Source organism: Pan paniscus, chromosome 6 (genome assembly GCF_029289425.2).
Source record: "Pan paniscus chromosome 6, NHGRI_mPanPan1-v2.0_pri, whole genome shotgun sequence".
Taxonomy (NCBI): Eukaryota; Metazoa; Chordata; class Mammalia; order Primates; family Hominidae; genus Pan; species Pan paniscus.
Window position 1 is genome coordinate 79864795 of NC_073255.2, and position 12845 is coordinate 79877639.

General features: G+C 41.9%; 1 protein-coding gene across 3 annotated transcripts in view; it reads left to right on the top strand.

Annotated features, from left to right (window-relative positions):
- LOC100974636 (zinc finger protein 107) overlaps nucleotides 1–12845 on the top strand; it is a 43865-nt gene that overhangs the window by 16666 nt on the left and 14354 nt on the right. For 2 of the 3 annotated variants that reach the window (XM_008967727.5, XM_055114983.1), the window contains exons 2-3: nucleotides 8648–8774; nucleotides 9264–9359. In XM_008967727.5, coding sequence (XP_008965975.3) covers nucleotides 8648–8774; nucleotides 9264–9359 — 223 coding nt within the window. The remainder of the gene's footprint in view (nucleotides 1–8647; nucleotides 8775–9263; nucleotides 9360–12845) is intronic. The other variant, XM_063605750.1, reaches the window with a different exon arrangement.

The window sequence follows — 12845 nt, forward strand, 5'->3', positions numbered from 1 at the left end:
ACGACCAGTGGCCTACTTATCTAAACTTGACCTCACAGTCCTAGGCTGGCTGCCCTGTTTACATGCTGCAGCGGCCACTGCCCTAATACTCCTAGAATCCCTCAAAATCACTGGTTACACCCCAGTTACCCTCTATAACACTCACAACCTCCAGAGTCTCATTTCTTCCTCTCACCTCACACACCTACTCTCCTCCCATCTCCTCCAGCTTTATTCGCTCTTTATTTTAAACCCCATGCTAACCATTGCTCTTGGACCCAGTTTCAACCCAGCCTCTCACTTAGCACCCAACACATGTCCTAAGCCACATGACTGCATCTCCTTAATACACATGGCATCCTCCCCCTCTCCTCACATTTCTGTTTTTCCAGTCCCAAACCCAGACCACACTTGGTTTATCGATGGTAGTTCTTCAAGGCCCAACCAATTTTCACCAGCCAAGGCAGGTTATGCTGTTTGTTGTGTCCCACACATCTGTTATCGAGGCTGCTGCACTTCCACCCTCCACCACCTCTCAGTAAGCTGAACTAATTGCTTTAACTCACGCTGTCTCTCTCTAAGGGAATGCACGTCAATATTTATACTGATTCCAAGTATGCTTTCCACATCCTTCATCACAGTGCTGCCATCTGGGTGGAAAGAGGTTTTCTAACCACACAAGGGTCTTCCATTATCAATGCCTTTCTCATAAAGGCCCTCCTTAAGGCTGCTCTTCTGCCAGCCAAGGCTGGAGTTGTCCACTGCAGAGGATGCCAAAAACCAACAGACCCTATCACTAAAGGAAATGCCCATGCCAGCAAAACAGCAAAAGAGGTGGCAAACACCTCAGTGTCTGCAGACGTTCCAGTCTCTGCTCCAAAAGACCGGTATGTTTCTTTCTCATCTATTATCCCTACCTACTACTCTTCTTCTGAAAACCTGCTCTGCTAGTCCTTTCCAACTCACAAGGCAAGTGGTTCTTAGATCATAGAAAGTTCCTTCTTCCTGCCTCACAAGCGCAATCTATTCTCTCATCCCTCCATGACCGCTTCCATGTAGGATACAAGCCTTTGGCTCGCCTCCTAGAGCCCCTTATTTCTTTCTCATCGTGGAAGTCCGTCCTTAAAGCAATCACTTCTCAATGTTCTGTCTGCCACTCCAAGGTTTTCTTAGGCCCCCTCCTTCCCCAGCACATCAGGCCTGAGGGTTTACTACTACACAAGATTGGCAAATTGACTTCACTCATATGCCTCGTGTCAAAAAATATAAGTACCTCCTAGTTTGGGTTGATACCTTCACCAGATGGGTCGAGGCCTTCCCTACTGGATCTGAAAAGGCCGCAGCAGTTTTTACCTCTCTTCTAACAGATATTATTACCTGTTTCGGCCTCCCTACTTCCATCCAATCTGACAGTGGTCCAGCCTTCATTAGCCAAATCACCCAGGCAGTTTCCCAGGCCCTTGGCATCCAGTGGAATCTCCACACCCCATACCATCCTCATTCCTCAGGAAAGGTTGAAAGAGCCAACGGCCTCTTAAAAACTCGCCCTCCAACTCCGAAAGGACTGGACTGTTCTCCTACCACTTGTGCTTCTCAGGATCTGAGCCACCGCCCATGAACCTACCAGGTATAGCCCATTCGAACTCTTACATGGTAGTACTTTTCTACTGGGGCCCAACCTCATCCCAGACACCAGTCCTCCAACAGGCTAGGAATGAAATCTGTCAGGCTGCTAACCTTCTTTTACCCACCTCAGATACCCAGCCATATGAGGACACTCTGGCCAGACAGCCCATCCTGATAAAGAGCTTAACCCCCTGATCTCTACAACCTCAGTGGACAGGACCCTTCCTGGTCGTTTATGGTACCCCAACAGCTGTCCGCTTACAAGATCCTCCTCAGTGGATTCACCCTTCCAGAGTAAAGCTGGGTCCATCTGACACTCAGCCTGACCCTTCTTCCTCCTCTTGGAAGTCGCAAGTACTCTCCCTGACCTCGTTAAAACTCACCCAAATCTCTGAAGAAACTTAAATGTCCTGCTCCTGTCCGCCCTGCTTCTTCACCCTCTTCCTCCACTCTATTTGCCAAGACATCTCCTGGTTTCATCCCCAAACTCCCACCTTAGATTCTCTCTTAAACTGGTTAGATGATCTTATCTTTTAGGGCACTCTGTATAACTTCTTCCCAGATGAGACGCCTCTGTTTACCTTCCTACTCACTCTTTATCTATCCCTTCTGCTCCTTTGGCTACCTGACATGGCCGCACTCCCACTTCCAGTAATGCCTAATTACCTCTACAAAACTCTCAACTTAACCCACTCTCTGTTAAACCAGTCCAACCCTTCTTTGGCAAAGGACGCTGGCTTTGCATTTCTCTATCAGCTACCACTTACGTTGCCACTCTCATTCCCACAAAAAACTGGGTAGTTACTAGCTTAACCTACCACCCTCGTAATGAAGGAAAAAGCCCCTTCTAACTCCTACATATGCAGTCATTGGCCAACTTCTCCATCAATGAAATGACCGAAAATACCCTGACAGGACGTGCAGTTCAACTTTTACGCTCCTACATGTCCAGCCTCACCCATTACACAAGTAATGAAAAGCCCATACACGGCCCTGTGACTACAAACGCTGTCTTAACTTTCCAAGCCCCTTTATACATCCAACACAACCTGTCATCAGGCCTACCTCTAGGTCACCTACTGTTCCATCAGTGCAACTACGCCTTGCAGCTTCAAGCCCCAACTGACTATATTAACTTCCAGGTCTCCCAAACAGCTACATTCAAACAGCCTGTCCGCTTCTCAAAGCTCCCAGAAGTCATCAGCACCTCTCTGCTTAACAAACAATCCGGGTTTTGTAATGGCAGGCATACGCACTGCATGACCATTCACCCCTGGACCTCCTGCAGCAGCACTCCCACCACTGACGAATGCCTCCTTATCCCCTCTTTCGATTACCCTTCTGAGTGGCTCCTAGTAGATACAAAATGATTTTTCCTCCAATGGGAAAATAAAACACAGGGAGCCACTCAGCTTATCCCAAACATCCCTTTTCAGCCGCTCACCGGGGCCGCCTTGGCAAGTACCCTAGGGGTGTGGGAAAATGAAAACAAATTCACACACCTTTTTAACATACACAGCCAGTTCTGCCTACCCAGCCAAGGCATATTCTTCTTGTGTGGAACTTCAACCTATGTCTGCCTCCCCACTAACTGGACAAGCACCTGTACCCTAATCTTCCTAAGCCCCAAAATTGACATTGCCCCTGGAAACCAAACCTTACCAGTCCCTGTCAGAGCCCAAGTCCATCAGCATAGGGCTGTGCAGATAATACCCTTGCTTATAGGACTAGGAATTACCAATGCCACAGGAACCGGAATAGCAGGTTTGTCCCCTTCCCTGTCCTACTATCATACACTCTCAAAGGATCTCTCAGACAGCCTACAAGACATAGCAAAATCCACCCTTACTCTCCAATCCCAAATCAACTCCTTAGCAGCAGTAACTCTCCAGAACCACCGTGGCTTAGACCTCCTAACCGCCGAAAAAGGTGGGCTATGCACCTTTTTAGGGGAAGATTGTTTTTCCACCAACCAGTCTGGACTAGTACGAGATGCTGCCTCGCAGTTAAATGAAAAGGCTTCTAAAATCAGACAACGTCTTTCAGACTCTTAACACCAATCTTTGGAGCTGGGCGTTGTGGCTTCTCCCTATAGCTGGGCCCCTCATTTCCATCATTCTCCTTCTCCTGTTTGGACCCTGCCTCTTCCATCTAGCCTCTCAGTTCCTACAAAATCTCATTCAAGCTATTACCAATCAATCTATGCGACAAATGCTACTCCTAACTGCCCCTCAATGTCACCCCCACCCCAAGATCTCTCTCCCAATTAGGAGTCCATGCCGCCCCAAGTCCCGCTCGAAGAATCCCTGAGAAACATCACCCCGTCCACTTCTTTTCTTATTAAAACAAAAAGACAGGAATGTCATATCCCACAAATATGGCTGCATTATTGCCAGCAGGCCATTATTGACGGTGGGCCATTAAGAACTCTGTGACCGGCACATATGCCTCCAGACTTCCTGGAACCAGAAAACCTGCAACAACCAAAAACCACAAAAGAAGAACAATGGGTTTCTGTTCCAACTGGTTGATCAACTTCTTGAGTCAACAAGTCCCAAAACCATGTTGTAATTTTCCACCCGCCACTTTGCCCTGTAAAGACTGCTCTCCCTCACACCTCCGGGCTGACTCCCTTTTCCGATTCAGCCCACTAACACCCAAGTGAATAAACGGCCTTGTTGCTCACACAAAGTCTGCTTGGGTCTTCAATCCAGACCACGCTGTAACACACACTTACAAAATTCTGCTGAGAATATGCCCCCCGTTATTCATAATGCTCATGTTTTTCATACTGAGGGTAGCTGTGCACTTTGGGTTTTTACAGAGAAATGTGTTTTAGGGGAAGTTTTTCTGGCTGACTTGTTCAATCATATCTAATCTGAGTTTTTTTCTTAAGATGCTTTTATTTGCTTTTTTTTTCCCTCTCAATATAATCATTTTCAGAGTGAGCTGTTTTTCTCTTGAATGCATTGGGTGTCTGTTTTGGAAGTCCTATTACTATCCCATGGTGTCTGTTAATGAGGTGGGCTGTCATAGTGAGAACTCTTGGAGCTATCTCTATATGGACTCATGCTGGAAATCCAGCAGAGTGATTTCCATGTCACCATTATAAATAAAAAACTGAGGCTTAAACACTGCACCCATTCCCATTATTGTGAAGGTGCAATTCTACCCAGGAGGCCTGCAGGCTCTCCTCCTGCAACTCAGGCTTCATTCTCTGATGTGGCATTGAAATGCTGCTGTGGCAGTTGGGGTTATATATAGGGTGCCAGGTGTGAGCTGTGTGCTGGGGGCTCTGCCTCAGTGGCAGATGGTAGGAGTCAAGAGAGGACACAAGCTACCAGGAGACGGCAAGCAGGAGGCACCTGGCTTTAAGTTGCAAAATTACCTTTTGTCATGAAGATGTGAAAAGTGTATTTTGTCATTGATTATAACCAATTAGCATATATGGATGACCTCCCAAATTACCAGGTGAATTTATGATGAACTATGTATGACATGTGCTGTAAATTTTTCTACTTGTGGACTAATTATTGTGACCGTCTTTCTGTCTTTGCAGTCTCTTAAGCAGATTGACTGTGATGCATGTCACATTCTGGTTGAATTGTGTAATAAAACGGTTTTCTTTCTGTTCTATCATTGTGGAGTTACTCTGGAGCTGGAGAAAATTTTTCTTTTATTTATATTTTCCAAACACTGTCTAGAATTACCACACATGATATAAACATATAAGGTGCCAACCAAGCTTTAATCCAGAGGAGGCTTTTCCTTTCAGGCTTCCAGTCAACTCACAATTGTGCTGCAAAATGCATGCTGTCCCCTAAATATGCAGGCAGAATTGTGTCTCTGTCTATTTGGTGTTATAGTCCTCTACAGTCACCTCTAGAGAGCTAGGCCAGATTTCTCCATACTTCACAGGGCAGCAGTTAACCGTTTTACCTCTTTCAATGACTCTTGTATCTTTAGACCAGAAACTGCTTCAGAGATCATGGGACCCAGAAACCCAGAGTAACGTGTGCATTAAGTAGACATGAGAATCTCCATATTTTTTCCCTTCCTCCTCTTTTTTTTTTTTTTTGACATGGGTTCTCACTCTGTTGCCCAGGCTGGAGTGCAGTGGCATGATGTTGGCTCACTGCAACCTCCACCTTCTGGGTTCAAATGATTCTTCTGCCTCAGCCTCCTGAGTAGCTGGGATTAACAAGCGCGCACCAAGACGTACAGCTAATTTTTGTATGTTTAGTGGAAGGGGGGGTTTCACCATGTTGGCCAGGCTGGTCTCAAACTCATGACCTCAGGTGATCTGCCTGCCTCGGCCTCCCAAAGTGCTGGTGTTACAGGTATGAGCCACCACACCCAACCCCTTCCTCTTCTTAAAATACCCACAAATGTGTGGATGACACCTACTGCTACTGCACCCATCCAGGAACTAAATTTGCAGCTCCAAATTCTGAATCAGGGTCTTAAGATTTGGGAAAAAATAAAACCTTTTATCTGAGAAATGCAAATTCTTTTAGTTATAAGGTTCAGAGACATTAAAATAATACCACAGTTATGTATTTCTCTGTTCTTTGAGCTAAGAATTTATCTCTTGAAACTGCTTGCTATTGCCACAAGTAGGTATAAATTAAACTAATAATGACACACTGGATCCTGTAACCCACACCCTATAGCTTAACAATGTTTATCCAATCAATAATCAATGTTATTTTTTTGTAAACAAATGAGAGTTTCTGACAAACAACTTTGTATCAGCCCACCCTCTTTCCCTCTCTTTTTGCCTTTACAAATCCACTTGCAGCTGCGCTAATCAAAGTGTAGATTCCTGGCAACATGAATCTTTGATCCCAGGTTACAATTCCCAATCTTGGCTCAAATAAACTCTCTACTTATATTCATGTAGCTTCAGCTTTTTCCTTTCAAGTAGACATATTATTTAGAATGTGCTAGAGCAGCCTCTATGAGGCGATCTCTCCTTTGGTTGTGCTCCACTTGCTGTAACACCCAAAAATGCAGAGGCAGGCTGCTCCCACCTAGAATCTGTACATAAGGTCTGGCCTCTCCCGGAATTTACAAGACAGGGCCAGACTCTGGTTTGAGAATGTACAGAAAACCAACAGGAGACATTTTCTGCATTGTGAGATGTCAACATAGACATCTTAAAGCTTCCCTTTGAGAGTGTTGCTCTTAGAACTTTTCAGATCTTGTTCAGTGACCTGCTACAGTTATGTGAGAGGATCCAGGTGTAAATAGAATCTGATGACAGATTCTGTAAGCGTAAACAAGCATCTTAGGGGTGAGAGATGAAGGCCACAAAGTATCGAGAGTCATGACCACAATTATACCTACCCGTAAAATGTAATACTGGACTAGAGTATTTTTGTCTTTCCTTTTGCCCAAGAGCTAGCTAATCAGGACCCGTAATCTGGAGCTCCACTGTGGCAGTTCCACTTTCTATTTAGAATCAGCCTGAGTCTCTCCTGCCTGCCTTATCCTTGGGCCATCAGCCCAGGGTCACTGGGAACTCTCTCACAATCACCTAGGCATCTTTGAGATATTTGAGGATGTCCAGAGCAGAATTGTGTCAGGTTGACAAGAGTGGTTAATTCTGCCTCTGTCTCAGTGTAAGAGAAATGAGACATCCTGTGTTTGCTCCTCCCCTCATACAAGAGATGTCTTTGGTTGGTATCCAGTTGAGAGTTTCCCAGTTTCCTAGTAGTTGGGTGAAAAACAAGGAGGAGGTCTGGAGACTCAAGCAGATAAACTAATTGCTACCATTTCATATGGCCCTTAGAAAAATAGATAAAGCAGTCATGGTCCCTACCATCTAGGAACTGTTAGTCTAGACTAGCAACTGAATACGTGGTTGAATTAAGCATCATATGGTTGGCAAAGTGAATAGATGTGTGGGAAAACGTGTGGGCTTTATTTGGGCCACTTTCTTTATATCGTTGTGACTTCTGAGGTCATCATTTGAATGAATGTTTATGACCACAAGAGTTTTAAATATTTTTATTTCTTTTACTTTGCTAAGAATACATATTTATCTTATAATAAAATTACCCTAGAAAATCCCAGGAGATTTGTTTAAATGGCTAATTAGTATATTTACACAGTTAATGGGTTGAGCAGAGTAATATATAGGGTTTACTCCCAGCTGCAGTTCTGTTCAGATTCACCCTTTTTGGAGGCTTTATTTAGGTCTGGCCCCACCCTGGAGTCTTGCCTCACAGAACTGATTAGAAGAGATCAGAGTTTTGGCTGGTGCCTTTCTGGAGTGGTTGCTAACAATTCCCGAATTCCACAAGGAGATAAATGGGAAAAGTATGCATTTTAGGGTCCTAATTTTTAAAATTTTTTATTAAAACCAGTATTTGCAGAGACATTCCATTTAGCAATGTGTTTTCTATTCCTGCAGATCCAGTAGTTTCCCACAAGTCACAAAAAAACACAGTGAAAATTTCTCTAAACCACATTAAACTGTTCTTTTCTGTATCCCTCTCATCTGTCTATATTTAGCTTTTATCCTATACATTTTTTTATTCTTTTCTTTTTGAGACGGAGTCTCACTCTGTTGTCAGGCTGGCGTGCAGTGGAGCAATCTCAGCTCACTGCAACTTTTGCCTCCCGGGTTCCAGCAATTCTCCTGCCTTAGCCTCCCTAGTAGCTGGGATTACAGACATGTGCCACTGCACCCTGCTAATTTTGTATTTTTAGTAGAGACGGGGTTTCACCATGTTGGTCAGGCTGGTCTCGAACTCTTCAACCTCAGGTGATCCGCCTCTGCCTCCTAAAGTGCTGGGATTACAGGCGTGAGCCACCGCGCTCGGCCTAATTTTTGTATTTTTAGTAGAGACGGGGTTTCACCATGTTGGCCAGGATGGTCTCAATCTCTTGACCTCGTGATTTGCCTGCCTTGGCCTCCCAAAGTGCTGGGATTACAGGCATGAACCATAGTACCCGACTATCCTATACATTTTTTTAAAAATTCAATGACAGCTTATGGCTGCTTGGTAAATGTGTGTGTGTTTGTGTTTTTCAGGAACCACTGACATTTAAAGATGTCGCCATAGAATTCTCTCTGGAGGAGTGGCAATGCCTGGATACTGCACAGCGGGATTTATATAGGAATGTGTTGTTAGAGAACTACAGAAACCTGGTCTTTTTGGGTGAGGATAACTTCAATACACAATTCCTAAAATACCCTTAAAGTTTTATTTCTCTATTTCTGTAGACTGTTTTCTGGTAATTTATGCTTTGCATAAATGAGTTTCAGATCTCTGTTTTCAAGAAAATCCTTGAGATTTCTTTGTGTAGAAAATAATTCCTTCAAGATATTTCATCTTGACCTGAACTTTTCACATTAGTGAGCTAATCTGTATTTTTCACTCTAGATTAGTGATAATTCCAGAAATTTAGTGGCATGAAATATTGTTGCCCACGCCTTAAAATCTAATTTCCAACACCAATTTTTGATTCAATAGTACCAGATAGTAAAATTTAAAACCTACACATTTAAAATTTTTCTAAATATTTAGAAATATATGTTATAAATTAGTATTTATTCTATTACATCCTCTTTACTGAGCACCTTACTGGATTAGTAATTGGAGAATATGATTAAGATTCATGTTATATATTTATTTTCAATAAAACAGGTATTGCTGTCTCTAAGCCATATCTGATCACCTGTCTGGAGCAAAAAAAAGAGCCCTGGAATATAAAAAGACATGAGATGGTAGCCAAACCCCCAGGTAGGTGAGAGTGAAAGTGAATACAACAGATGACAAAGATGAAAGGTCAAAGGTCAAAGAAAAAGCCAGTCCTTAAAATATGATTTGGGAAGCTGTGTTCCAAAGGAAATAGTTTCTGGAAAGCCTGAGTTTTTTTTTCTTTTGCTGTCACATAGGGCATCTTCTGTCTTATGCTTTTAAATTCTCTAAGGATTCTACTTTCCCTTCAGTGATCTTCCTTCAAGTTCACAGGGACAGCCAAAGTTCTTTTCATGGCATATAAGAGACTGCACAATCTGACTCTTTTTTATTGTTTTGGGGGACACACATACATCTGCATAATTTTGAAAACCTCTATGTTAAACTTTTTAAAGTTATTTTTTGCATCATATCTGAAATGTGTGAGTAGTGGTTTCTGTTCCATTGGGTTTTCTTTTATTTGTTTGTTCATTTTTCTGCACATTCCATTCTGTTGTTATTACTATAGTCTTGAAATATAGTTTGAAATTATAAACTATGATGTTCTTCTGCTTTGTTCTTTTTTCACAAAATTGCTTTGGCTCTTCAAAGTTTATTGTAGTTTCATGTAGATTTTAGAATTGTATTTTTCATTACTGTGAAAATAATGCCACTGGAATTTCAATAGGGAGTTTATTGAATCTATAGATCACTTTGGAAAACATGGCACTTTATCAATATTTATTATTTCAATCCATATTCATAAAATATTTTAAAATTTATTTGTGTCTTCTCTAATTTCTTTCATTGTAAATTTTTTTTACCTCCTTGGTTTAATTTGTTCTCAAGAATATATTATCTTAATGGTATTATAAATAGGATTGTGTTCTTCCTCTGTTTTATCAGATAGTTTGTTTTGAGTGGATGGAACCATAATTTATACTTGTATGTTAATTTTATATTTTGGTAATTTGCTAAGTATATTTATCAGTTTTGATGGGTTTTAATGTACTGTTTATGGTTTTGTATATGTAAGAGTATATGATCTGCAACCAGCAACTTTTTACTTGTCTTCAATTTCAGTGTTGTTTTATTTTATTTTATTTTTCTTTATTTATTTATTTGTGAGACAGAGTCTTGCTCTGTCGCCCAGGCTGGAGTGCAGTGGCGTGATCTCGGCTCACTGCAAACTCCGCCTCCCGGGTTCACACCATTCTCCTGCCTCAGCCTCCTGAGTAGCTGGGACTACAGGTGCCCTCTACCACACTCAGCTAATTTTTTTTTTTTTTTTTTTTTTTTGTATTTTTAGTAGAGATGGGGTTTCACCATGTTAGCCAGGATGGTCTCGATCTCCTGACCTCATGATCTGCCCGTCTCGGCCTCCCAAAGTGCTGGGATTACAGGCGTGAGCCACCGCGCCTGGCCAGTTTTTTTTTTTTTTTCTTAACTAATTCTTTTGCCACATACTTTCAGTGCTATGATAAAAGCATTGACAATGGGCACAATATAGTTTTGCACTGGTGTCTGTGAATTTGAAAGAGCAAAAACCTCTTTAAGTTTTTATAAACTAATTTTAGGAGGTAAAGATCTTTTGTTGAGCCCCCAGGTGATGGGATGCCCTCTGGGTTTGTAGTGGAGAGGGGTTGTAGCTTAGTCACAAGGATGCTAGGTCTGCACTAGGGTCCACCTTTATTGGCTTGTTACTAGAAGCTTGGGTAGTTTTAATTCCCATTTTAGTTTTGGATAGACTGAATGTCCTTCAGGATGTTGCTCTGCAGGGCAGATATTAGGGCATGTTTTTGCAGTCGGGTCTGCATATGGTAGGCCTTATATCAGGATGTGGATGAGTATGGTTTTCACTGAATACCAGAGAGAATTTTTCCAGGTCACTGTGTGGGTTTTTTGTTTGTTTTTTTTTGAGATGGAGTTTCGCTTTTCTTGCCCAGGCTGGAGTGCAGTGGCGTGATGTTGGCTCACTGCAACCTTTGCCTCCCGGGTTCAAGCGATTCTCGTGCTTCAGTCTCCCAAGTAGCTGGGATTACAGATGTGTGCCACCACGCCTGGCTAATTTTGTATTTTTAGTAGAGACGGAGTTTTACCATGTTGGTCTGGCTGGTCTCGAACTCCTGACCTTAGGTGATCCACCCATCTCTGCCTCCCAAAGTGCTGGGATTACAGGCGTGAGCCACCACACCCAGCCACTGTGTGGGTTTCTATGTAGGCAGAACTGACCACGAACTGTGGATCAGGGAGCTGGAACTGAGTCATTGAACTGTTTCAGGGACCACAGTAGAGGCCAAGGTCTGCAGGCCTGCCTGCATGGCTACAAATGGGTGTTCTCCTCCAGGCCTCTGGAAAGACAGGACCTCTCGCAGACTGTGGCTGGGAGAAGTTTGAGGTGATGACAGAGTTCAGATTTAGTGGGACCAAGTTGGGAGGGCCATTTCCTGGTCTGTAGCCAAGTACAGGGGTCTTGTAGTTTGCCTCCTGAATAAGGACCCGCCTTCTGAAAAGGAACACTTCTCAATCTTTGGCTCTAGCAGAGTTTCACAACTCCCTTCCTGGATCTCGGAGCTCTCTTAAAGGCACTTATTTTTTATTTATTTATTTTTTTTCTTTTTTTTTGTTTTTTTTTGTTTTTTGTTTTTAAAGGCACTTATTTTTTAGATGGGTTCTTGCTTTATAACTGAGGCTGGTCTTTAAATCTTGGTCTGAAGCAATTCTTCAACCTGAATATACCATTTAGCTGTCATCGCAGGTGTGATACATGATGCCTGGCTCTCTCATAAACACATTTTTTTTGGTCAGGGATGGCTGATAAATGTTTTTGCTGTTGGAATATAAGAAAATAGGGCACCTTTTATTTTTCCATCTTACTGATGTCACTCTGTATACATTTTTGTTTTTTATTTTCTACTTCAAATTTGTCTATAACTTCAGATTCAGACATTTAGGGCAATGTACTAGAATTTACAAGTTATACCTAAAATAAATTAGATAATTAGTAGGCATTCTATATTTACTAAAATAGTTACTTACAAATTTGAGCTAGCTGTCGTTATAAACAAATTATAGGATTTTCACCCACTTTTTCAGCCTATATCTAAATAATAATATAACTTATTCTCAAATACTTTTATATATTAGAGACTCTAACCATATTCTGTGCGCACACACACACACATACTTACACATATAAATATATATTACATACACAAATAAATATATATATACATACACATATATTTTCTCTTTAGCAATGTAAGGGTATTCTTTGCTTCTAAAGTAAGGTTACAGAAGTTTTATTTTGTGTAAGAATAGCATATATTTTAAATATCAGAATTATCTCCACTTCCTTTTAAATACTCATTTATTAAAATTTTCTCATTAGCATCTTCTATTTATGATTATACTGCATTTTCTCTGAACTTTTACTGCCACACAACACATGCCAGTGATTCAAAATACCTGTCTTCCATGAGTACACACTTAAATATTGCAGTTATCTAGACAAATTCTTTCTTAATGGTACATCAATATTGCAAAAAA